The 27,247-nt window shown below is 43.1% G+C and overlaps 1 protein-coding gene across 9 annotated transcripts in view; it reads left to right on the top strand.

The window, feature by feature from the left end:
• The window catches only part of LOC130707327 (cyclin-Y-like protein 1), a 293,323-nt gene that overhangs the window by 269 nt on the left and 265,807 nt on the right, over positions 1-27,247 (top strand). For 7 of the 9 annotated variants that reach the window (XM_057541388.1, XM_057541379.1, XM_057541355.1 and 4 more), the window contains exon 2: positions 860-1,030. In XM_057541388.1, the coding sequence (XP_057397371.1) occupies positions 895-1,030 (136 nt within the window). In that variant the 5' untranslated portion in view covers positions 860-894. Of the gene's footprint in view, positions 1-5; positions 268-301; positions 600-859; positions 1,031-27,247 lie in introns of those variants that run through there. The other 2 variants (XM_057541359.1, XM_057541368.1) reach the window with 2 other exon arrangements.

Below are 27,247 nucleotides of genomic sequence, written 5' to 3'. Positions count from 1 at the left end.
TACCTCCTCGGGGGCGCGCGACCGGACTGTCGTCCTTCCCCCCGCAACTCCCTCACGCGTCCGCTCCGGAGCCTGGGGAGGGAGAGCGCAGGCGCGGGGAGCTGGAGCCGGGCGCCGCCGGCGCCGCCGTTGCCGCCGGCGCCGCCGAGGCTTAACGTCTCGCTCGCTCGCGCAGCGGCGGCAGCAGAGGTCGCGCACAGATGCGGGTTAGACTGGCGGGGGGAGGAGGCGGAGGAGGGAAGGAAGCTGCATGCATGAGACCCACAGGTAAGACCGAGAGCCCCGGAAGGGGCTTTCCATTCCGGGGAGGCGCTCGCAGGCCGAGGAGGGGGAGTTGGTGCCTGGCTCTGCTCCCCGAGGGAGGAATTTTTTGACAGCGCAGAGAAATCTCACTGGGGACTGGGCAGTAGGACCCATCCCGATCCTGGGGAAAACCAGAGAAGTAGCTGGGGGGATCCGGTGCCACCTCGTGAGATTCCTAAGAGTGAAATGTATAGGCCCGGGGAAAAGTGTTTTTTCAGCCCCGAGAGGCTGGAGGGCTTTAGACTTTCCTGTCGTGGTCACAGCCGCTGAATCCGGGGGACCGGCGCGGAGCCAATGTGCGCTAACCCCTGCCCTCCCTCCCCTCCTCCATCGCTCCCGCACGCGCAGCATCCCGCGGCGGCTGTTACTCAGTGTAGCCCGCGCTGGGGAGAAGCGGGGGGAGCTCGCTGTGGGAAAGGGGGCGGGGGCCGCGCGGGGGAGGAATGGGGAAGGAGCAGGGGAAGCCGGGGGTCCCGGTCCCAGGGCGGAGGAGGGGGAGCGTGGCCCCCGGCGCCCCGGCAGCCTGGGGTATCATCGTGTTCGCTCCTGGTTGCAGACTCTTGCAAGCCGGATGCCCTCTGTGGATGAAAGATGTATCGTGGAATGAACCCGAGCCATGGAGATGGATTTCTAGAGCAGCAGCAGCCTCAGTCCCCCCAGAGACTCTTGGCCGTGATCCTGTGGTTTCAGCTGGCGCTGTGCTTCGGCCCTGCACAGCTCACGGGCGGTGAGTGACCCCGCCGTGGCGGGGAGGGCCTGGGACGGCAGGGAAGGGGCGCCTGGCTGTCAGGATAGCCTTGCCACTCCGCCCCCCCTACACCCCAGACTTCTGGGGTACCCGAGAATCCGAGGAGCCCCTGTGTCCCAGCCTGAGACCACCCTTCCTCAAAACCCCTGGAGTTCCCAGAAAATTCCTCTGTGGAGCCTGTATAGATTCACACGCCCACATTCTGTCTGGAGCTTCCCACCAGCCGCCCATCCTGGCTTCTCTGAAGGAAAGACAATAAGCCTGGCCCATTATTCTCACTTTGGTCAAAAGAGAGAGAGAGAGAGAGAAAGAAAGAAAGTGGTGTATTTGTGGCGAACGTGTGTTTGTGGACCTTTGACCCTGGTCTGTGCCCTCAGCAGGCAGAGGTCAGTTTTCAGCTTCTGGATTTAGGCCAGAGTTGCAAGAACCACCTTTGTGAATGTGAAGGGTCTGGAAATGTGACCAGACTGGCTGCAGGACAGCTTTATTTGAAAGTTAACTTTCTCTTTGCCTTGGGAGGTGGTGTGTTCAGGCATGCCCGTGCATGTTGGCGGTGGGGAGGGGATGCAGAGGTGTTCCTTCAGATGTGTTTCTGGAGAACTGCTTGGCTTATCCAGGTCTGAGGTACAGGGGGAATAAAGTCGAGTGCTTTTCTGTGAAGTGGAAGTTAGCTGAAATCAAATTCAGAGCCTCAGTCCTCAGGGGCGGCTGATCTCTGATGCATTCGGTTCTGGGGGGGGGGGAGGGCTGTCTTTTGGTTGTGGTGGAGGAAGATGGATGGCATTCCTGTCTGGATTTCAGAGCCTGAGGGTCTTTCTGCCACCACTGCCCTTTGCTGTCCATTCCAGACTTCCTGTGAGAGCTTGCTGATGTGGGCATATTAAGAGGACAGAATCATGTTTCTGGAGCTGAAAAACTGTTAATCTACAAATAAATTATAATTGGTGGAAAAGCAGGTATTGATTGATACAAGTAAACCATTTTAGTGTTTTAAAATATTGCCGTTTTAGAGAATTCAAAGGTGAAGATGGAAATAATGGGTGAAAAATTAGTAGAGGTGGGGAGGGCACTACCAAGTTGGGCTTTAACACAGAGGAATCAATAACCCAGGTGTTGCACTTAGAGGTCTGAGAGATGCCAGGAGTCTAAACGAGCTTCCTGTGATGTGCATATTTATCGGAATTAGTGCGAAAACACTCACTTTGGGTGGGGGACCCGGTTTTGGTTTTTCAACAAGGGGTAACTCTTTTGGTGCTCCCTTTTTTTCCAGAAATGTCTCTGAGGCAGGTGTCCTCTTCATCGAGGACAAGGTCAAGTGGGATGCCAGGCCAGCACCTGTGTGGCCTGCCAGGGCTCTGGTCACAGCCTCTGTCCGCCCGTGAGCTTTAGCTCCACTTGGAGGGTGAGTGGGACCAGGTGGGCAGGACAGCCTCGAGCAGGGCCTGGTCATCACCTCCCCTCTTCTCTTTTCTTGCCTCCAGCTCTAGCTGTCATTTCCTTAAACCAGGTGCACGTGATTCTCCATCCTCTCTGTTCCTTTCTCCAGTGTAGATGACAGGTTAGTCTGGGTTCATCTGTGTGTGTCTTGACTGTTGTTATTGGAAGTGTGAGGTCTGAGCACAGCCTGGACTTGGTTGGCCCTTGGTTCTGCCATTTGTGTTTACAGAGCATCCCCCCACTCAAGGATATCAGAGCTCAGTACACAGCACAGCCCCCTCAGTCTCACATTAGTCACCTGTGCGGTTGTACAACACGTCTTTCGCTCCCCTCTTCCGAGAGGCAAAGATATCAACAAAAAGATCCAGGGCCTTAAAGGAGGCGGGACGAGGGTCGCCTATCACCTCTCCCTTCTTAGTTCCCACAGGCCGCAGAAAGGCTGGCCATCAGCTTTGTGTCATCTGGAACTCCCTCAGGCTGAGTGTGATTTCTGGAAGATGATTTATCATTTCAGAATTCTTCCATGAATAAACAATTTGGGTGGAAAAGGGTGGTGGAGGTTGCTCTATGGAGTTCACTGTACAGAGATTTCTTTCTTCGGAAAGAAATCCACGTGGAGGCTACAGGATGGTTTCATTAAAGCAAATTCCTTTTAATTCTAGACCAGTGCTTCTAAAATTTTAATGTACTTACGAATCACTTGGGATCTTGCAAAACGGCAGATTCTGGTTCAGCTGGTCTGGGGTGAGCCTGAGAGTCTCCGTTCCCAACAAGCTCACAAGCGATGCAGTTGCTACTGGTCCCAGGACCACACTTTGATTAGCAATGCTTTCGACGACGAATTCCTTAGAACAAGTTGGTTCTGACTCCAGACTTTCTACCATCTCTCCCAAATACCCAAATACAAATGGCCTGTGAAGAGGCAGAAGTCTCACCCAAGTGTCTAATCTTTAGGTGACACACAGAACTGAAACTCAGCCCTCAGAGAGTGCTCTTTTTTTTTTTTTTTTCCAACCATGAAAAGGTGCCTATTTAATAGACACTGTTCTGAAATGTGGATTTTCATTTTTGATTGCTTTCAATGGAAAAGGAACATGACAATAGCAAGATATAATAGTCCCAGCTAGGAGGAAAAACTAGAAGGGCATGTGCCCAATACAAGAGTTACAGAAAAAGCCTGAACGTGAAAGGGAAAAATTGAGAAAATGATCAGATGAAGAAAAGGGGGGAAAAGAACTCTGTCAAAAACGAAATGCTTTCTCCTAGAAAGCCAGAGGTTCCATTCAATTCTCGGAGCCCTAAGGGAGCTTTAATGAGCCTGAGTTGGCCTGAGGTGACTTTTGGATGGCTCTTTCCCGGTTGCCGTTTATATCTTAGGACAGAGGGCCCACATTTGGGGCCACTAAAACCATGTACCGTGAGAGGAGTAACATCAGGTTTATAGGGAGACACAGGGCCTCGCTGTTGCCAGAATCTGCACGCAGCACAGCTTCGGCTGCTTCTCTCTTCTTCCCTCGCAGTATGTGTTCCCTGAGATGGTTTTTGGGTATTTGAGGGCTGCCCGGAGTGGTCCACCCAGGCTCAGAGGAAGAGAGCTAAGAGTTTGCTTTATATTTAGGTCCTTGAAGGCGAACTCATTAGTACAACCTTATAGTATCAGGAACACCGGCCACGCTCTGCTACTTGACAGCTTTGGGGCTTTGGGCATTGGAAGCCTCAGTTTTCTCATCCATAAAATGAGGATGGTGCTGCCTAACTTCCGGGGTTGCTGTGAGGGATGGGAGTCGTGAACACACTCAGTAAATGTAGACAGTAGTGAGCAGGGAGCTAACCAATCAGGAAGGAGCTAACCTTCCCGGCCTTTGTTTTATTCATTCAGTAAAACCTGTGACAAGCACTGCTGTGTATCATGTTCTTTTTCCCTCGAAGAACCCTTCCTCCCTCTCTATTGTTTGCCCAGTGAACACATTTCTCTTTCAGACCCAACTTAAAATGCCATCATCTCTCTCATATTTCATTTCCCCCCTGCACTAGGTATAACTCTTTGTCCTAGTGTCATCTCATCCACTAGAGCATAAGCCCATTGAAGGCAAGAACCTTGACTTTATTTATTTTCATGTCCCAGGCACCCAACACAGCATCTGACACACGGAAGATGCTCAGCTAATGCTGACTGACAGCAAGAAAAAACATTCCCAAATTGCTGCCACACCGTTTAGAAAATAATTACCATGGGCGGTTACAAAAGGACTGCAAGAGTGTCATGGCGATTGAGGCCACTTCCACTTGGGGGAGGCCTGGGAGGTTGGAGGAGAACTCAGGAAAGGTTCTAGAGAAGAGGTGGCACTTAGGATGAGATCTGAGGGAGGGAGTGGTTGGAGCATCTCAGGGGAGAGGCACCTTGTGCAGAGGTGTGGAGGTGGTGACGTCATTGAACTGTTCAGGGAGATAGAACAGTCTGGATCATCTAGAACATGGTAGGCCTGCAGGGAACCAGGAGGTAAGGAGGAGGAATAGATTGGGACCCAATTGTAAGCCCCGGTGAGGATTCTGAGTGTCGCACAGCAGGCAGTGGGAATCACTGAAGGGTTTAGAGCAGGAACGTAATATCATCTGAGCTATGCTCCGTTTCCTTTCTCTGCTTCCAAGTCTCTGACCCAGGGCACTCCCCGTTGGGCTGCCCTGTCTGCACATCAGAGGTGTGGCACTGGTACCGCTGGCTTAGGCTCCTGGAGCTCTTGTTTGGGCCATGTGGCCGTAGCATTGAGCTGTGTGCCAGCAGGCAGGAACAAATGCTGTCTGCCCAGCTCACTGATTTGGAGGTGCCAGTCTCTTGGAGTTTGAGAAAGATTTCTTACGTGGTAGAGCGTAAGCTTCTCCTGCAGTGTTATGTCTAAAAGCCACAGTTTCAACCTGTACTTAATTCCGTCTGTAAACAAAAGTCCCAGCGCCTGAAATTATAAAGCATGTTTCTTCAACAAAAGGCCCCTCTAATATAAACAGCATGGAAATGCTTTTGATTTATCCCCGAGGTGAAATCGGAAAGCTTTGGGAGACAGGAGAAGGATTTCATACCACAAGTAGCGAATCTCTCATCTCAGAGGCCTGAAGTGGCAAGTTGGAGAGAGAGTCAGTGGTTCTTTAATTCCTGAGAGTAACGAAGAGTGTAGGTGAAGATTGCTCTGCAGTAAATATTGATTAGATACGTGAAGAAAAGCACCCATGTGACACTTTTCCTGGTGTCAGAGACATATTTCAAAAGCTTCCAAAAGGCCACGGAGACTTGCCCTTAGCTGGGAAGCTCTGGTACAGCTTGAGAGCCCTGCGTTCTTTATAGGGGTGATAGATCAAGTTCAGTCTCTGCTGTTAAATAGCTACGTGGCTTTGGGCAAGTTGTGTAACTTCTCCTGAGCTCAATTCCTTCCACATCACTAACATTCTTTAATTCTGTGATTATAGGAATTTGATGGGTTCTGAACAATGTGGGTAAAAGGCAGCTCTGTTTTTTCCATCTATGCATCCATCTTTTGAGAGTGTCTGTTGCATGCCCTGGGGATATGAAGATAAGGGAATGTAGTCCTTGATCCTTAGGAAACTGACAAGTAAGGGCTGGTTTCTTCTCGAAAGTTTGAATGCAGAAGGTTGCATCAAACTGTTTTCTTCATGTACATTTTTAATTCAATTGAAAATTTAGTGTTATTTATTGATACTGAAGAGGAAGGTGATTTTTCCAGACTTCTTCTTTTATCCTTGTCTTATTTTGCAAGCTCATTTGGTGTTTGATAATTGAAACAACCACACTTAGTAACAATATGTCTAAAGAGGTCATTGGGATCATTGTCTCTGAATTGAGGGAAAGAAAGGGGCGGAAAAATAGGTTTTCTAATGTGTTTATAAACACAGTTGCATTTCGCCAAAACCAACCACAGCACTTAGGACAGATGCATCCGGTGTATATTCTCGTGGATCAGATACAACATTTTGTTGATTTATTGGTCCATTCTCACAAGAACAAACTGTCAACTGTTGCTAACCATGGAAGATTGGAAAAAGATGGGACAAGTTTTATTTATTTTATTTTATTTTTGGGGGGGGGGGACAAGTTTTAAATTGGCCAGCACCTGAGTGATTGATAAAAATTTGGCAATTGTTGTAACAATACTAATGGCAAACCTTTAGACAGTGCTTCCTCTGTGCCAATGCTCTTCTCCACATTTACATATATTAACTCATTTAATCCTCATGACAGCTCTACGAAGTAGGAAATATTATTGATCAGGGTCACCCCGATAGTAAGGCATGGTGACCCATATTATCCTTTTAATTGTCAACTTTCTCCATAGGCATGGCAATGCTAATCTCTAAATGCATTTGTTTGCTTTTTGTATTTCAACCCAAATATTTCTCTTTAAGCCACAGTTATCAAATATTTTGGAACTGTGGCCTGCCCCACCTTGGAATAAGAGAACTCTTTTTTTCAATTAAAGTATAGTTGATATACAATGTTACATTCGTTTCAGGTGTATAACATAGTGATTTGATAGTTTTTAAGATTATACTTCATTTAAGTTTATTATAAAATGTTGGCTATATTCCCTGTGCTGTACATTGCATCCTTGTATCTTATTTATTTTATTTTATTTTTAAATTATTTATTTATTTATTTTATTATTTATTTTTGGCTGCGTCAGGTCTTAGTTGCGACATGCGGGATCTTTGTTGAGGCATGCGGGATCTTTCCTTGCGGCGCGCGGGCTTCTCTGTAGTTGCGGTGCCCAGGCTCCAGGGCACGTGGGCTCTGTAGTTTGCAGCACACAGGCTCTCTAGTTGAGACACGCGAGCTCAGTAGTTGTGGTGCAAGGGTCTAGTTGCCCCGAGGCGTGTGGGATCATAGTTCCCTGACCAGGGACACAGGGTCAAACCTGTGTCCCCTGCCTTGTAAGGGGGATTCTTTACCACTGGACCACCAGGGAAGTCCCTCTTATTTATTTTATACACAGTAGTTTGTACCTCTTAATCCCCTTCCCCTATTGTGCCCCTCCCCTCACTGGTAACCACTTGTTTGTTCTCTGTATCTGTGTGTGTTTCTGTTTTGTTATACTCATTTGTTTTATTTTTTAAATTCCACATGTAAGTGAAAACATGCAGTGTTTGTCTCTCTCTGTCTGACTTACTTCACTAAGCACAATATCCTCTAGGCTTATCCATGTTGTTCCAAATGGCAAAATTTCATTCTTTTTTATGGCTGAGTAATAGTCCGTTGTATGTGTATACCACATCTTCTTTATCCATTCATCTGTTGACGGACATTAAGGTTGCTTCCATATCTTGGCTATTGTAAATAGTGCTGCTATAAACATGGGGGAGCATGTATCTTTTCAAATTAGTGTTTTCATTTTCTTTGGATATATGCCCAGGAGTGGAATAGCTGGATCATATGGTAATTCTATTTTTAATTTTTTGAGGAACCTCTGTGCTGTTTCCCATGGTGGCTACACCAGTCTACATTCCCACCAACAGTGTGCAAGGGTTCCCTTTTCTCTACATCTTCACCAACGCTTATTATTTGTTGGCTTTTTAAAAAAAAATGTTTATTGGATTATAGTTGATTAAAAATGTTGTATTAATTTCTGCTGTACAGCAAAGTGAATCAGTTATGCATATACACATATCCACTCTTTTTTAGATTCTTTTCCCATGTAGGTCATTACAGAGTATTGAGAAGAGTTCTCTGTGCTATACTATTAATATATTAATATTTGTTATCTTTGTTATTTATTTATTTATTTATTTTTGGCTGTGTTGGGTCTTCGTTTCTGTGCATGGGCTTCCTCTAGTTGTGGCTAGTGGGGGCCACTCTTCATCGCGGTGTGCGGGCCTCTCTTGTTGCGGAGCACAGGCTCCAGGCGCGCAGGCTCAGTAGCTGTGGCTCACGGGCCCAGTTGCTCCGCGGCATGTGGGATCCTCCCAGACCAGGGCCCGAACCCGTGTCCCCTGCATTGGCAGGCAGATTCTCAACCACTGCGCCACCAGGGAAGCCCCAATATTTGTTATCTTTTTGATGATAGCCATTCTGACAGGTGTACGGTGATTTTTCATTGTGGTTTTGATTTGCATCTCCAGGGGCACTCTTGTGTTGTGACTCAGAAGCAGAAAATATATAAGCAAATCAACAACAGCAACAGAATCTCTCAACTCGAGAAAAAGTGAGGGCCACAGTGCCTAAATCTTGAGCTCCAAATGGAGAAAGGGAAGGGGCTAGAAACTCATGAACCTATCAGGATGTGTTTTATTTCAATTCCAGTCTCTTTGTGACTGTCTGAGGAAGGGGGTCAGAATGAATGAGATATGCTCTGAGTCTTACATGTCCTGAGGAGCAAAGGGTGTGAAAACAAATGGCTGGTCTCTGGGGCCTTCCGTTAGTGACTGTCAGACCATCACCATCCCCTCCTGTTTATTGTCCCCAATGAGATAGCCTTAGTGACTGTCAGGCCATCACCATCCCCTCCTGTTTATCGTTCCCAATGAGATAACCTTCCCTGGAGGGGTCCTTTTCCATGCCATGTTGTCAAGCACTAATAATAACTTTAGCTAATATGTGCTTAGAGTGTTATGGTTTGCAAGGTGTTTTTACATGTATCACCACCTTTAATTTTCTTAACAACCCAGTGAAATGAAGAGATTTTGATTTTTCTCTCTCTCTCTCTTTTTTTTTTTTTTTTAATTTGAAGAAACATTCTCTGGGAGGTTGATCTCCTAAGGTCCCACAAATAGACAAAGACGGATAAGCAGCCAGGCCTATGGGTCGAGACTCTTTTTTCTTTGTTGTTCGGGGCCAGCCTTTAAACCTGTCTTTTCAGTTATACGATGTAGATGATAATCTAATTAGTACATATCAAAAGATAAAAAGAAAAATTATAGCTGAGGATCATGAAGGTGACGAAAAGTTCCTTCAACAGCTTTGAAGTAAGAATAAGGTTTGATATTTGATGAGATCTGAGCTCTGTTTACTGTCCAGGAAGATGTTTATGTTTGATGGTATGAGCTGAAGACACTAAGTTTTAAGGAAGAATTTGGCCCAGTATTTCTTCTTTAAGAAAAAGATTGCTCTACTATTCTAAGACAGAAGAAATTATCCACTCAGGAAGAAAAACAAATAGAAATAATTAAGTGAGTTGCTCACAAACTGGAATTGAAAGTGCATTGTAAAATAGCTTCTTAATTGAGAGTATTGTAATTGCTTTATTAATCTGAAACAAGGTAAACTGGGAACATCAGAGAAGTAAAACAAAATAATTCTTGACATTGTCTGGCGATGCCAGTAAACTTGGGAGCACTGTGGTGGGTGAGCCTGCATTAATTCACCGTGGGGTAAAGCCACAGGCAGCCCCAGGAGGGCAGGGGGCTATGGGTGTACACAAGTGTGAGCACGTCCAGTGAATGCCTGGTCTCCAGGAATGGATTTTTATCCTTAGAGGTGAGAGGACTTGCAGAGCCCAGTAAGATTGGTTAATAATCATTTCATCATTATCCCAATAAACTGACCTTTTCAAGAGAGAGGATGAGTAAGGTTTTCTGGAAATGACAGTTCGACCTGGTTATCTCCTGTTTCTGTTTGAAATTGGTGACTTTTATGTCCTGGAATTACCAGTGAGGGAGCAGAGCCGAACAAGGAGGGTCACTCGTGTTCAAGACGCCTTTTTTCTCCGAGTAACAAAATACAGAAAAGACCTTATTTCTTTGGTTTGATTGCATTTATAAAAGGTATATGTGATTGAATTGGGTGAAGCAGCAAGAGAGAGGTTCTTTTAAGAAAGAAAGAAAATCCATTCTTATCGTGGATTCTTTAAAACCTGGATGTTGTACAACATTGTGGCTCATCTAGCTGGTTTCCAAATTCAGAGTCTCTGTATGTAGAAGAATCCTTTAACACTTAAAGTCAGAAGATTCTGATTCTCTCCAGGCAGAGATAACAGGATCTACTTGTTTTGTAGAGACTTGATAGGTTTAGAGGCGTAATCCTGGGAGAGGCTCTCAATTGTTCTATTACACTGCCTCTGTTAACTGACTCTGAGTCTCAATGTCAGAATCTAAACCCAAGGATGCATTTTCAGGAGTACTTTGGAGTACTTTGGAGTCAGTTTTCCTTGCTATTGTCACCATCTGGCTAAGTGATGGTAACCTATTTGCTGCCTCAGTTTCATTATTTGTGAAATACTTGGACCATCTGGCTCCCATGATTGTTGTGATAACATTTCCTTAAGACAAATCTGAGACTTGGCCATATTAACTGATTCCCCCAAAGATCAGTTGGTCAATGGTGGAAGTTTTGACTTCAGGTTCACTTGTCTTTCCATATCATGCTGCCTTTCAGGAAATGTACTTTGAATTGAGACATGTGTTACGGACCGAAAGTTTGTGTTCTTCCCAATTCGTATGTTGAAGCCCTAAACCCCAGTGTGATGGTATTTGGAGGTGGGACCTTTGGGAGGTGATTAGGTTTAGATGAGGTCATGAAGGTGGGGCCTCCATGATGGGATTAGAGGAAGGGACCAGAACTTCTGCTCTCTGCCATGTGAGATCCCAAACAGAAGGTGGCTGTTTGTAAGCCCGGAAGCGGGCCGTCACCAAGAACTGAATGTGCTTGCATTTTCACCTAGCACTTCCCAGCCTGCAGAACTGTGAGAAATAAATGTCTGTTGTTTAAGCCACCCAGTCTATGGTGTTTTGTTAGAGCAGCCTCAGCTGACTAAGATGACATGCTTTACAAAAAATTATGATCAGTATATATCCGAGGGTCATGACAGCCATGTCCTTGAAGCCATGTGGTAGCAGCCTTAACCAGAGTGACTGAGGCCTCCCCAGGAGCCCACTCTGCCTGGATGGGATCTCACATGCAGTCATTAGCACGTCTATAGCTGAGAACAGGAGGTTGTTTCTACCCTAGGTTTCTATTGGTGCAACTCATACCATTGTTAGAGAAATTATTTAGTGATTATAATTTTTACTAGGAGGCAACTTTGACATCAAATAAATCAAATTTGAAATGGAATCATTTAAGTGAGGAAATATTTGGGCATGAACTGAGTTGTGCTGATACCTGAATGTCATATGCCTTTGCGGAAGCTTTGTAAAACATTTTGTACATCTACATGTGGCTCTGGCTGGTATCAGGCCATTTCCTGTTACAGAGAAGCAGTGCTGTGTGGGCGAAAGTAGAGCCACCCAAGAGCCAGGAGACCTGCCACCAGGCAGCTCTGCCACCTGCTGAATCACCTGAAGTGGTCATCTTATTCTCTGTCTGGTGACTCTGGTGGTTTCTTCATTGCTGCAGGAGATGATCTGTAAGATCTCATTCAGTCCCCAGTGCAACTAGAAAGAGGAGTTCAATTTAGTAACTCCTGCAGCCTTCATTCTGCAAAACAAAAATGAGTTAATCCCTGAAAAATGCTTACAGCAGTGCTTGGCATGTGGTTGCTGCCTTATAAAAATTAGTCACTAGAGTGATCAGTATCATTATTCCAAGAGCATTAAAACCATAGCAGCGTAGGGCTGAATTTAAAGACCTAGTTTGGCAGATGTAAGCTATTACATATGGAATGGAAAAACAACAAGGTCCTACTGTATAGTACAGAGAACTATATTCAGTATCCTATGATAAGCCATAATGGAAAAGAATATTTTTTGAAAAAAGAATGTATATATGTACGTAACTGAATCACTTTGCTGTACAGCAGAAATTAACACAACATTGTAAATCAACTATACTTCAATTATAAAGAAAGAAAGAAAGAGAGGAAGAAAGGAAGGAAGGAAGAAAGGAAGAAGGGAAGAAAGAAAGAGAGAGAGAGAAAGAAAGAAAGAAAGACATAGTGTGGAGCAAGCCAGATTCCCAATTCAGGGCTCTTTGGCCTCTTTCTTGCCCTGAAGGTTCTCAGAATTCCTCATGGAATTGAGAATAGCTCACTCACCTCTGTTGATGATAGAGGGGACACAGTCTTAACTTCATGATGCCACAAACATTTATTGAAATCTGGGCCAGGATTAGAAAGATAATCAAAGGCCCTTGCCCACAATATTGCTAGGAGAAACACGTCCAGGTAACAGATGTGGTAAGTGGTTAGACAGTAAATTCAGCAGTCTTCCTAGAGGAGGGAGGGATTAGTTTATAACGGAAGTTCATCCACGTTGTTCATAAGGGAAGAGTTCACATAGAATGATGGTGCTAAACCTGGGAAGGCAACTAGGATCTCGCCATACAGGGAGGAGCAGGAGGACACACCCGGCAGAGGACACTGTGTGGCCACAGTGCGAAGCCTCAGAAATGCCTGGCATGTGGGGTCATGTGTGGTTTGTGTAGCGGGGACTTGGGGTATGTGTGCAGTGCAGTGACGGGTGATGGCACCAAAAAGGTGGGCTGGACCCAGATTCCATTGGGCCCTGAATGCTAGGCCAAGGAGCACAGGCTTCCCACTGGGCAGTAGGGTTCCAGCTGTGTCCAGAAGTGCTTCAGGATTCCTTGAAGCTGCCGGGAGCCCAGAGGAGGTGGGGCTAGAGGACTTTAGGGCAGCCTCTGAGGCGTCTGTCCCTGCTTCACCCAGAGCAGCTCAGAGCAGCTCAGATTTTATCTGTTTTCTATCCTGGGGTTCTTGGTTACACGTTATTGAAAAAAGTTGGGGCTTCCTCTGCTTACAAAAAAGGGTTAAAATCCACTATGTAGACAACAGTGAGTCAATAAAAGTCTTGAAACCAAAAAGTGACCCGATTTAGTTTCTATTTTAGAAAGCTCACCCTGGCAGCAAGGTAGAAGGTAAATTGAGATGAGGAGTATGGGGAGGGAAATTGGAGAAAGGGGGCCAGTTAAGAAATTGGTTCAGTAATTGGGGCAAGCAAGAAGGAAGTGAGTGTAAACCCAGACATTGGCAAGGGGAGAGGGAGGGATGGATTCAAGGTACACTGCAGAAGTCAAGGAACCATGACCTGAAGGTGGACTCGATCTGGAGAAAGAGGGTTTCTACCCCAGGAGCCTGGGAAGATGGCGAGTGGCAGTGACAAGAGGTCTCAGTCTAGGTGACCTTGAAAACAGGGATTTTGGAAATCAGGTGAAAGAAGCTGTAATAAAAGTGACTACGGCACAGAGCAGCAAACAGAATGTCTGGAAGAGGCTGATGAAACTGGGAAGAGAAACCTTATCTTTTGAGGGACCTGGTGACGAGGCTCCTGCTTAGAGCACAGCTGCCCAAGCAGGACAGGTGCTCTCACCTGCATTGTTAGCATCTGATCAAGATCCCTGGGAGAATGGCTAGCTGGGAAGCCTATGTCAGTTCTTCCATCAGGCAGATGAAAGAGATGTTTTGTAAATGTTCAGCTGCCAAGCATTCCCTTGATACTAGGAACATTCAGCCTCCTTTTTATTTGGCAGAAAAATCCTCAGTGTATTTCACTGGAGGCCTCAGAATTTAGACCTTCTGCCAAATGAGGACATGGGCCTCTTTTCTGCATTTGTTGGAGACTTGGAAAATATGGCAAAATGTGCTCTAACCTCACAATCTGAATTGACTTATGGAATAGACATGTGTTTTGGGCCCTTACTCAGAATGACTGTTAGTGGGCCCTTACTCAGAATGACTGTTAGTGGTAGTGACTTCAGATTTGATCTCTTGGCACAAAGCAACTAGTTCTTGGATGGGCCAAAAGGGAGAAATAAACTAGAGTTTCTCCATCCAATATAGCAGCTGGCAGCCACACATGGGTATGAGCATTTGAACATGGGTAGTTCCAATTGTCATGTGTTATAAGTATAAAATACACACTGATTTTAAAAACTTACTATAAAAAAAAGTTAAATATCTCAACACTTTTTATAATATTGGTCACTTGTTGAGATGGCATTTTAAACACAGTGGACTAAATAAAACATATTATCAAAGTTAATTTCACATGTTATTTGTTTTAATGTGGCTATTAGTCAATTTAAAATTATATATATGTAAGTATATATCACGGTATATTTCTATTGGACAACACTACTCTAGATAATTGAGGTTCCTCAACATTCATGTTGCAAGTGAAAGCTTTCAATGTCTAGGTAATTTTTATTTTATGTAAATTTATTGCTTTGAGTAGAAGGGTTTAAGATGGCGGCATAGGAAGACCCTGAACTCAACTCCTCCCATGGACACAACAAACTTACAGCAACATATGGATGATTTTCCTTTGAAAAGGACCTGAGAACTAGATAAACAGTGCCTTGACAGCAAAAGATAAAAAAGATGCATTGAGACAGAGAAGCAGAGTGTCTCACCCAGGTCCCCACCCCAGAAGCAGTGACCCACAGTTGGGAGGGATCCCAAAGATATAGAACTTTCCCTCAAGGAGTGAAGGGATTGAGCCCCATGTGAGGCACCCTGACCTTTGGGTCCAACACTGAAAAGACAAGCCCCACAAATCAGTGGGGATGAAGTCCAGGAGAACCATAAAACTATAGGGAACAGTGAACCCACTCTTAAAGGGCTTACATGCAGACCCATTTGCAGTGAGATCCAGGGTAAAAGCAGCAGAAAAGGCAAAAATGGCAAAGAACACCTAGACCATAAGTGAGGGAGACCCACTTACTGATTTTATAGTAGCTGCCAGAGAGCTAGGAACCTGCTGGTACTTTCTTGGGGATGGAAGTGCTATTGGGCACCTTTTTTACAATCTCATCCTAACTTGCTGGTGAAGAGCTGGTGAATGCCATTTTTGGCACCCTCCCTCTAGCCTGATAGCACCGGAGGGCATGCTCCACCCACTCCACAATACAACCCAGCTGGGTGAGGGCCTTGCCCACCCTGCGCAGCAGCTGCGCCACACCTGGGCTGGGCGAATGCACTGTGTCCTGCCTTCCCCAGGCAGTGGCCATGCTGCAACCAAGTCAGGTGAGCACCCCAGGGCCCCGCCTTTTCCACACAGCTGCTGAGACCCCACCACAGCTGGTGTGTGCATGCAGCCCACACGAGGGCCTCCCCTTGAGCACCTGGCTCTGGTGTTCAGGGAAGACTGTGCTTCTGGGCCCCAAGGGTCATCTCCTACACGAGAACACTCCTTCAAGACTGAGAAGTAGGTGTTTTGCCTGATACATATACACAAACACAGGTAGTCAGACAAAATGAGGAGACAGAGGAATACGTTCCAAACCAAAGAACAAGACAAATCCCCAGCAAAAGACATTAATGAAATGAAGATAAGCAACCTACCTGATAAATAGTTCAAAGTAATGATCATAAAAATGCCCACTAAACTTGGAAGAATAATGAATGAACACAGCAAGAACTTCAACAAAGCAATAGAAAATATAAGAAAGTACCAAACAGAAGTTATAACTGAACTGAAAACTATACTTGAGGGGTTCAACAGCAGACCAGATGAAGTAGAAGGATGAATCAATGAGCTGGAAGACAAAGCAATGAAAATCACCCAGAGCAGGAAAATGAAAAAGAATTTTAGAAAGTGAAGATACTTGAGTACCTCGGGTCCAACATCAGGTGGAATAACATTTGCATTAGAGTGATCTCAGAAAGAGAAGACAGAGAGGAAGGGCCAGAAAAATAATTTGAAGAAATAATGGTTGAAAACTTCCCTAATCTAGGGAATGAAATAGATATCCAGGTCCAGGAAGTCCAGAGAGTTCCAAGTAAGATGAGCCCAAAGAGAACCACACCAAGACACATTATAGTTAAAATGGTAAAAGTTAAAGGTAAAGAGAGAATCTTAAAGGCAGCAAGAGAAAAACAACTTAGAATGTATAAGGGAAACCCCATAAAGCTGTTAGTAGAATTTTCAACAGAAATTTTATGGGCCAGAAGGGAGTGGCATGACATAATCAAGGTGCTGAAAAGAAAAACTTTCCAGCCAAGAATTCTCAACCTGACAAGGTTATCATTCAGAATTGAAGAAGAGATTAAGAGTTTTCCAGATAAGCAAACGCTAAAGGTGTTCAACACCACTCAACTGGCCCTACAAGAAATGTTAAAGGAAATTCTCTAAGCTGGAAAGAAAAGGCACTAATTAATAATAAGAAAACATACAAAAGTAAAAATCTCACTAGAAAGGTAAATATACAAGAAAGATAGTAGATCAACCACTTATAAAGCAGGTATGAAGGTTGAAAGACAAAAGTAGTCAAATTAACTAAAATTATAATAATTAGTTAATAATTAGTCTGACCACAATGACCACTATGAAACTAGAAATCAATTACAAGAAGAAAACTGGAAAAACCACAAAAATGTAGAGCTTAAACAACCAGTGAGTCATTGAAGAAATCAAAGGAGAAATTGAAAATACCTGGAGACGAATGAAAACAGAGATACAATGTACCAAAATCTATGGAATGCAGCAAAAGCAGTTGAAGAGAGAAGTACATAGCATTACAGGCCTACCTCAAGAAAAAACAAACAAACAAAAAACCTCTCAAATAAACAATCTAACTTTACACCTAAAGTAACTGGAAAAGGAAGAACAAATGAAGCCCAAAGTCAGTAGAAGGAAGGAGCAGATCAGAGCAGAAATAAATGAAATAAATACTAAAGAGACAAGAGATCAGTGAAACTAAGATCTGGTTCTTTGAGAAGATTAAAAAAAATAGAAAATAGAAGATAAAAAATATTGAAAAGCCTTTTGTTAGACTAATCAAGAAAAAAGAGAAAGGGCTCAAATAAATAAAATCAGAAATGAAAGAGGAGAAATTGCAGTTGCTACTGCAGAAATACAAAGGATCATAAGAGAATACTGTGAACAATTATACACCAAAAAATTGGACAGCATAGAAAAAAAGGGACCAATTCCTAGAAACATGCAATCTACCAAGATTGAATCATGAAGAAATATAAAACCTGAAGACTGATTACAGTAGTCAAAAACCTCCCAACAAACAAAATTCCGGGACCAGACAGCTTCCCTGGTGAATTTTTCCAAACATTCAAAGATTTAATACCTATCCTTCTCAAACCCTTCCAAAAAAAAATCAAAGAGGAGGGAATGCTTCCACACTCACTTTATAAGGCCAGCATTACCTTGATACCAAAACCAGATAAGGGCATCACACACACACAAAAATTACAGGCCAATATCCTTGATAAGTATAGATGGAAAAATCCTCAACAAAATATTAGGAAACCAAATTCAATAATACATTAAAAGGATCATACACCCCATGATCAAGTGGGATTTCTTCCAGAGATACAAGGGTGATTCAACATCTGCAAATCGATCAACATGATACACCACATTAATAAAATGAGAGATAAAAATTATACGATCATCTCAATAGATGCAGAAAAAGTATTTGATAAAATCATAACATCTGTTTATGATAAAAACTCTCAACAAAATGTGTATGGAGGGAACGTACCTCAACAAACAAAGGCCATATATGACAAACCGAGAGATAACATCATATTCAATGATGAAAAAGCTGAAAGCTTTTCCTCTAAGATCAGGAACAAGACAAGGATGGATGTCCACTCTACCAATTTTATTCAACATAGTGTTGAAAGTCCTAGCCACAGCAGTTAGGCAAGAAAAATAAATAAAAGTCATCCAAATCAGAAAGGAAGAAGCAGAACTATCATTATTTGCAGATGATATGATGCTATATATAGAAAACCCTAAAGATTCTACCAAAAAACTCTTTGAACTAATAAATGAATTCAGCTAAGTTTCAGGATACAAAATCAATATAGAGAAATCTGTGGCATTTCTATCAGAAAGATAATTTAAGAAAACCCCATTTAAAATTGTAGCAATAAGGATAAAATACCTAGGAAGAAATTTAACCAAGGAGGTGAAATACCTGTACACTGAAAACTATGAGACACTGATGAAAGAAATTTAAGAAGACACAAATGAATGGAAAGATACACTGTGCTCATGGATTGGAAGAATTAATATTGTTAAAATGTCCATACTACCCAAAGCAATCTATAGATTCAATGCAATCCCTATCAAAATTCCAATGGCATATTTCACAAAACTAGAACAAATAATTCTAAAGTTTGTGCAGAAACAGAAAAGATCCTGAATGGCCAAAACAATCTTGAGAAAGAAGAACAAAGCTGGAGGTATCATGCTCCCTGATTTCAAGCTATACTACAAAGCTATAGTAATCAAAACAGTATGATACTGGCACAAAAACAGACACACTGATGAGTGGAACAGAATTGATAGCCCTGAAGTAAACCCACACATATAAGAACAATTAATTTATGACAGAGGTGCAAAGAACATACAATGGAGAAAGGACAGTCTCTTTGATAAGTGGTGTTGAGAAAACTGGATTGCCACATGGAAAAGAATGAAACTAGACTACGGTCTTACACCAAACACAAAAATCAACTCAAATTGAATTAAAGACTTAAATGTAGGCCTAAAACAGTAAAATTCCTAGTAGGAAACATAGGCAGTAACCTCATTGTCATCAGTCTTAACAATATTCCTGTGGACTGGACTCCAAGGGCAAGAGAAACAACAGTAAAAATAAACAAATGGGACTACATCAAACTAAAAAGCTTCTGCACAGTGAAGGAAACAATTATCAAAACAAAAAGACAACCTACTAAATGGGAGAAAATGTTTGCAAATCATGTATCTGATAAGGGTTAATATCCAAAATATATAAAGAACTCATAAAACTCAACAACAATGAAACAATCCAATTAAAAAATGGGCAGAGACACTGAATAGAGACATATCCAAAGAAGATACACAGATGGCCAATAAGCACATGAAAAGATGTTCATCAGTACTGATTATTATGGACATGCAAATCAAAACCACCATGAGATATCGCCTCACACTAGTTAGAATGGTTAGTATCAAAAAGACAAGAAATAGCAAGTGTTGGAGAGGATGTGTTGATGGGAATGTAAACTGGTGCAGCCACGATCGAAAACATTTTAGAGATTCTTCAAAAAATTAAGAAAACTACCATACAATCCAGCAATTCCACTCTGGGGATTTATTCAAAGAAAATGAAAACAATAATTCAAAAACATATATGCACTCCTATGTTCATTGCGGCATTATTAACAATAGTCAAGATATGAAAGCAGCCTAAGTGTCCATCCATGGATGAATGGATAAAGAAATGTGGTATGTATACCCAATGGACTATTACTCAGCCATAAAAAGGAATGAAATCTTGCCATTTGTGACAACATGGATGGACCTGGAGAGTATCATGCTAAGTGAAATAAGTCAGAAGGAAAAAGACAAATACCATATGATTTCACTCATCTGTGGTATCCAAAACAAAGCAAAACAAAACAAACGAACAAACTCTTAGATGCAGAGAACAGATCAGTGGTTACCAGAGGGGAAGGGGGTTAGGGGGTGGGCAGAAGGGGTGAAAGGGGTCAATTTTATGGTGACGGATGTGATCACTTTGTAGTGTATACAGATTTCGAATTATGATGCTGTACACCTGACACTAGATAATTAAAAAATGTATTGCTTTGAAATTACCTTTTCTAAAAAGATAATAATTGGGTCAAAAGGTTTTTTCTTCAATGGCTGGATGATAGGTTAAATTATTAAGTTTCAGATTTTAGCTTTGCAGTAGAATTTCACAGGAATTCAGTTATTTCACGCCCCACCCCCACTTTTTCCTTACTGCACAAGAATACGATGCCCCAAAGCAACAGTATCTGAGAATACAGAATAGGCCACTCTGTACATGTGCCTATGAGATATGAACTCATTAAAAATACCAGACCCACAAAACAGTGAAAAAAAATTTTTTATAGGAACACCCACGGCAGTGAATGAAAAACTTATGTTAATGCTGTTCTAAGAATGAAACTTGTAGCTTATAAACTTCTTTAAAAAAAAAAAAAAAGAAGAAGATAGTGGGATAAGGACCTGGAAATATGAAAGTTAAGTTCCCATGGAAACAGTCATTTACCCGCCATGCAAATATTCCATGTGTATGAGAGTAGATATGTGTAGAAACGAGGGCTGACCCATATTAAGTTGGAGCATTGGAGTGTTGCTGTAAGTGCTTTATGTGTAAACTCTACCACAATGAAGTGAAGTAAGGACTGTTTTTTCTTGGGGCACAGAGAGAGAATCAGAAGATCAGGAAGCTAGCTAGCAGTGGAGCCAGAATCAGAACCCTGGCCCTCACCCTAACCTCTACACTGTATGCCCTTCTGAGCAAGTGCAACATAATTATAGTCAGAGAGAAACACCTGTGGACCAGAGCGCAGGACAGGATTTTTGCTTCATCTTAGCATTCTGATGTTTTTCACATTTGTAACCTTAATGCAATTAAAAGCAGGAGATGGTAATCAACCAATTGTTATGAAGGAAGGAAGGACTTAAAATAAGTACTTTGAGAGCCGAAAGGGAGTTCACTTCCACAGTGTGATAACGGGATGCAGTTACTGGATCACTCAGCAGTGACACAGGAACACGAAACTGCGCCATAAAGTTATTTATTTTTGAAATTTTATCACAAATAATTTGTAAAGTTAAACATAGGAAGAGGCTTTTCCAATGGAAATTTGCAAAAATAGTCACACTTAATAACTTACCCAATTTGGAATTTCTTCTTCATCCTCAACATAATATAGATATTATATTAAATTTTTTTTAAAGAATGTGCTTTGTTGAAACTTTAAAAAATGTGTGGGTTTTTTAAAGTTTTATCTTTTTCTGTTTTGCTAAAATTGAGCCTGGCATTTTTAACTTCAAAGGAAATTTGTTTTTCTGAAAGGTCTAAGTGAGGGGCGATAGCTCTACAGTACAAGTCTGATGATGGATGGTTTGCTGTGTGTGCTGACTCTGCATGTAGCGTATCAGTAATAATGTTGTGCATTGACTTCTTTTTTTAAAATTAATTAATTATTTATTTATTTGTTTTTGGCTGCATTGGGTCTTCATTGCTGTGCACGGGCTTTCTCTAGTTGCAACGAGCGGGGGCTACTCTTCGTTGCAGTGCACGGGCTTCTCATTGTGGTATCTTTCCTCGTTGTGGAGCATAGGCTCTAGGCGCATGGGCTTCAGTAGTTGTGGCACGCAGGCTCAGTAGTTGTGGCGCACAGGCTTATTTGCTCCGCGGCATGTGGGATCTTCCCAGACCAGGGCTCGAACCCATGTCCCCTGCATTGGCAGGCGGATTCTTAACCACTGTGCCACCAGGGAAGTCCTGTGCATTGACTTCTTTACTGATGTTATCAGCAGGGTAGGAATCCTCAGCCCACTAAAATTCCAGCCGCCACATCCAGCAGGCTTATCCTACTGTGGATATCATATGGTGTCTTTTCACTCAAAGCCACCCACACACAGGGCTGGAGTAGAATCTCGACAACCATGGGTGGCTTTGCCTGGGTGCTCAGCAAACACTTCTGTCCACAGGAACCTTACAAAGGTGCCTTTGTCTGCCTGCCTGGGTCTCTGCATGGTCCCAGTTCAGGGCAAAGTTATGAGCCGTTCTCCCTTCTGTATGGATTTGTGCTCCTTCTTCAAGTCTTGGTTTGAGGCACGCCTTCCCTGACCTTCCTGACCAGATGAAATCTCCTGCCATGCCCTCTCATAGCCATTTTAGAGCACCAGCCCCTCTCCTTGGTGGTATGTGTCCATTGCAGGGCTACTCTTGGCAGCTCTGTGATTAACAAAGACCTCCACCAGTAAGTGCCATGAGAGAATGGGCTTGCCTGTTTTTGTCACTATCATTCACTAATGTTTCTCCAGTGCCTGGCATGGTGCCTGGCATGTTGTAGGCACTTGGCAAGTATTTGTTGAATGAATGAAATAAATGGTTGGCTGCACCTAAAATTCAGTATCTAACCACAGCTGAGCCCCCATGGGCTCATCAATCATTCTCTTTGTGTATATGCACCTCCTGCAGTGATGATTTCCAATCTTTCTTACTTGACTCAACGCCCAAACTTGGCCCGCTCACTCTTTGTTCCTGTTCTCAGCCCCTACGTTTTAGACAATATCAAGTGTTATCAAAGCAAGCTTCGTCACCTTCCCCTTCCTCTGGACCTTCACCCATTTTCCTCTTCCTTTGTGACCCAGAGCAGAAATTGTCCCCATCCCTTGCCAAAGCCAACTTTCCCCGTACTCTGATCCTGCCCCTCCATCCTCCCCCAGGCCACTGCTCCAACCTGCATGCCCTATCTCGACTCTTCTCTCTTCTTCCAACTCCTTCCTCTCACCTTACAGCCATGCTCAGGTGACTCCCATCTTCCCAATACGTTGGCCCTTGGTGGTTTAGCTCTCGAGCACCGCTGTCCAACGGAACTTTCTGCAATGGGGGAAATACTCTGTATCTCTGCTGTCACATATGGAAGCTACTACCATATGTGGCTATTGAGCACTTGAAATATGGCTAGTGTGACTGAGACATGAAACTTTAATTTTATTTAGTTTTAATTAAATTTAACATTAAAATACACACATGTGGCTAGCGGCCTCCATATTGGATCCCACAGCTCTAAAGTGTAAGTTCTGAAATCATATTGTTTAGGTTAAAATAAATTACAGTTGTACCACCTCCTAACCATATGGCCTTGAGAAAGCTACTTAAGTACTAAACTTTTTCATCTAAAATTATGCTAATGGTACTATAGTATACAGTTGTTATGAATAAGATAATTCATGGTATTACATTTAGTGCAAAGTGTATATACTCAAAATGCATTTGTTTTTGTCATCACCATCATCTTCACTGTTATCCAATCCTATTGAGACTGCTTTTTCAAGCTTCAGGTCAGATGCTTTAATGACCAACAAAATCAGTTCAGTGGGTCTTGACTAGCATTTTTTTAGAGAAATAGACCAGACTACAATAAGAAATATCAGTGCTTCTCATTCAGTAGAAATAGGTATTAATTCATGAAACATTTGTTTCTATATACGAGTGCATTGTGTACCAGGCAATGAAGTAAAATACATTTCTCACCATGAGTTGCATAAAAAGAGTTGTGTTTCTCTAGAAGTGCTGCTTCCGAGTTGAGAAGGTCAAGACTGATATACCAGAGGCCAGATCCACTGGCCTCTTCTCAACCTTATGTTGATTTCTCAGTTCTATTTGGCACTGAGATCCACCTTCTGTTTGATTTTCTTTCCTCTATTGACCTTTACTCTTTCCCATCCAGTATTTCTTTGAGGGCTACTTGCATCAAAATAACTCCAGGAGGGTAGGGACATATGGTAGTCAGCCTCCAAGTTGCCCCTCCACCCTGATTTTGTCTCCTGTCACTTCTGTGAACTCTCCTCTCACAGTAAATAGGACTCACCTATGTAACCAATAGGATTTTGCAGAAATGACAAATGTGACTTCTGAGGCTGGGTCATAAAAGATATTGTGGTCTCCACCTTGCTCTCTTGGATCACCTGTTCTAGGGGAAGCTGGCTGCCACTTGATGAGGACACTCATCTTGGAATCAGAGCCTCAGGCCCAGATAAGTCTTCAGATTTCTGGCTTACAACTTGACTGCAGCCTTGCGAGAGGCCTCGAGCCACCCAGCTGAGCCGCTCACAGATTCTTGATATCCAGAAACCATGAGATCAAAAATGTTGCTGTGTTAAGATGTAAATTTTTGGGGTTATCTGTCATGCATCAATAGATAACGAAGGGAGTATTCTCTTTAGATCGTATGTTCCTACTGAATCTGGTTTTCTGGGGAGGTGTCTAGGAATCTTCATGAATGTCTCTGGGTGATTCTTTGACCCTCTAGAGTTTGAGAACCACTGCTCTTTTTTTCACTGACTGCCCTCCCTCTTCCTTCCCTCCCTCCATTCCTTCCTTCCCCTACAGTACAGTTCCCAAAAGCTCTGTCCAGGGCCTCTTCTCTTTTTATTGTGCACTCCCCAAGCAAGTACATCTATTCTGTGGCTTCAACAGACAGACTTGGAGCAACCCGTGGACCTACTTCTTCCACACCGAGCCCTCTTCAAAGCTCCTAAGCCCTATTTTCCAACTGCCTGCCTGATATCTGCATGTGTGTTTCCCTCCAGCAAGTCAAACTCAGCATGTCCAACCTTGAATTCATAACCATCCTCATGAAACCTTTTCATTTGTGTTCCCTATTTTTGATAGTAATTTATAGCTTAGGCTCCTAGGCTCTAAATCTTGATATCATCCTAGCATCCTCTTTTTCCTTACCCTCAACACATCCGAAGATCTGACAGTCCTCCTCTTCAGTCCTCCATTCTCCCATGGCCACTGCCACCACTCTGGTTCACACGTCATTACCCCTTACCTGGCCTGTTGTGATGCCTGCTCCATTGTTTTCTCACTCTCCTCTTTCCCCACAACCTCTTCCATTCCAACCTTCAATCCACAACCTCTCCATTGTCTTTTGAATAGAGTTTAAACTCCTTGGTGTGGCCTGTAATTTCCCTAACAGTGAGGCCCTAACAGGATGTTCTACGTTTATTTTATTTATTTATTTATTTTTTTAAATTTTATTTATTTGTTTATTTTTGGCGGCGTTGGGTCTTTGTTGCTGTGTTCGGGCTTTCTCTAGTTTGCAGCGAGCGGGGGCTACTCTTCATTGCGGTGTGCAGGCTTCTCATTGCGGTGGCTTCACTTGTTACAAAGCATGGGCTCTAGGCAGGGGGGCTTCAGTAGTTGTGGCACGCAGGCTCAGTAGTTGTGGCTCGCAGGCTCTAGAGCGCAGGCTCAGTAGTTGTGGTGCATGGACTTAGTTGCTCCGCGGCATGTGGGATCTTCCCGGACCAGGGCTCGAACCCGTGTACCCTGCATTGGCAGGCGGATTCTTAACCACTGCGCCACCAGGGAAGCCCCTCTACGTTTATTATTAATAGCCATCTCCTAACTCACCCCTAAACACACATACTCTCTCGGCACAAGACGTTATCCATAATTTACCAAACATGCCTTGAAGTGGTCTATATCTTTTCTCATACTATTATGACCCCTAGAGAATTAAAATTCTCCTTTGAGAATAAAAAAAAATCATACTGTAAAGCCCATTGCAAAATTTATTTGTGGTGCAGTTGCAATGGTAGATGTAGTTCATGTCTGCACCCTCTCATCCCAGTCCCCAAACCAGGTCAGGAGAAGGCAGGGGGAGAGTGTGGGTGCAAACCCCATTGAGCTTGCAGCTACTTTGTTGCCTTCGGACATGAAAAAGGCATTTTCAGCTTCCTGTGGGTCTTCACCTGCTTTAGCTACACAGGTTGTACTTTTGTGAAAAGACGCACTCATTATTCATTTATTGAGCTCATAAGCATTTATTAACCCTGTCCTAGCATCATGGTGGATATCAAAGTTAAGACCTAGTTCCTGCTCTTTGTCAACTCTGGTAGAGAGTAGCAATTGCCAGAAGATACTAAAATATCAGGGGACTTCACAGGTAAAGGAAATCACCTCTAGGTTGGAAGGGTGGGGAGTGGGGATAAGTTATTGCCTACCTTCCTCTCCTTGAATGTAAGCTCCAGAAGGGCAGGCATCTTTGTTTTGTTCAAGTCTATATTTCCAGTAGCTAGATCAGCAACCTACTCAGAGTAGGACCCAAGATATATTTGTTGAATGAATGGGTGACTGAATAAAAACTTTTACGTAGAAAAAGTGTAGGTTCAGGTTCATAACTGTGAACTTCTTAAAGGCTGAGATGATAGCCATTTGCATTTTTATGGATTTGCATTGTGTTCAGCATACCTTAGGCACTCAATTAGTGCTGGATGAATGTCGAGTGATTCCATAGTGAGGTTTGTTTTCTCCCACCCCTTCCCTGGTGTCATTAAGTGTTAGCCTTCCAAAGAAAATATTTATGCTAAGTTGACAGTGGTTTTAAAGGTAAGAGTCTTTAAGAAACCAAGGAAAAAAGGCAAGGTGAAAGAAGATGAGACAAGATAAAAAGGTCAGGAAAATAACATTTTTAATTTAATTAACTACTGAAAGTGTTCCTGAAAGCACTGGTTTACCTTTACCTAAGAGTCAACTGAAATGGAAAATCTGACTATATGTGACGTTGTTAAACCATCTCATTAGCAACACTTGTTTGATTTAATCCAAGAAGCAAATATTGCTATATAGAGGTCAAAGCTTAAAGTTAGTGAAGACTTATCCAATTCAGAATTAAATAAAAAGGCCAAAGGCCCGGAGAATGTTTATGCTGCTGTTCTTTTTTCCCCCCAGCGATCTAAATTTAACTAACTGAAATTATATTCTAAGTATCAGATATTTATGCCAGGCTCTTAAGTGGCAGCTAATTTGCATACTGAAATTACTTGAGACTTGTTTTATTGAGAAGCCCATTGGGTGCAGAAATAATTGCTGGGGAAGAATCAAAAGCAAGAGAACATGATGGTCTTTGCCCTGAAGCAGCTTACCATGTAAGCAGGTGAAACAGATATTAAGAAAGCGGGGGCTGGGGGGGTGGGGGGTGGGGGGTGGGGGGTGGGGGGAGGGAAGAAGTAAAGCAATATTTGAGTTCAGATTCATTTACAGCCTTTTGGCACAGCCTGCTAGTTGGCCATTGAAATCTGAGCTTTCCTTCTTCAGAAATGGTTGTCCCTGGGACTACATTTCCCAGCTCCCTTTGCATCTATGTGAGACTATGTGACTAGTTGGCCATGTGACCTCATTCTGGCCAATGGAATGTGGGCAGAAAAGATGTGGACCACTTTTAGGCCTGGACCTTATGCCTTACCCTCCTTCTTCTATGGGCTGATATAACTTTTTTTTTTTTTTTTTATTGTACTGTCCTGTCCCAGTTTTGAAGCCCTGAATAAGAGGCTGGT

Source organism: Balaenoptera acutorostrata, chromosome 1, assembly GCF_949987535.1.
Source record: "Balaenoptera acutorostrata chromosome 1, mBalAcu1.1, whole genome shotgun sequence".
NCBI lineage: Eukaryota > Metazoa > Chordata > Mammalia > Artiodactyla > Balaenopteridae > Balaenoptera > Balaenoptera acutorostrata.
Note: the sequence above shows the minus strand (reverse complement) of the source record. Positions and strands in the feature narration are given on the sequence as shown.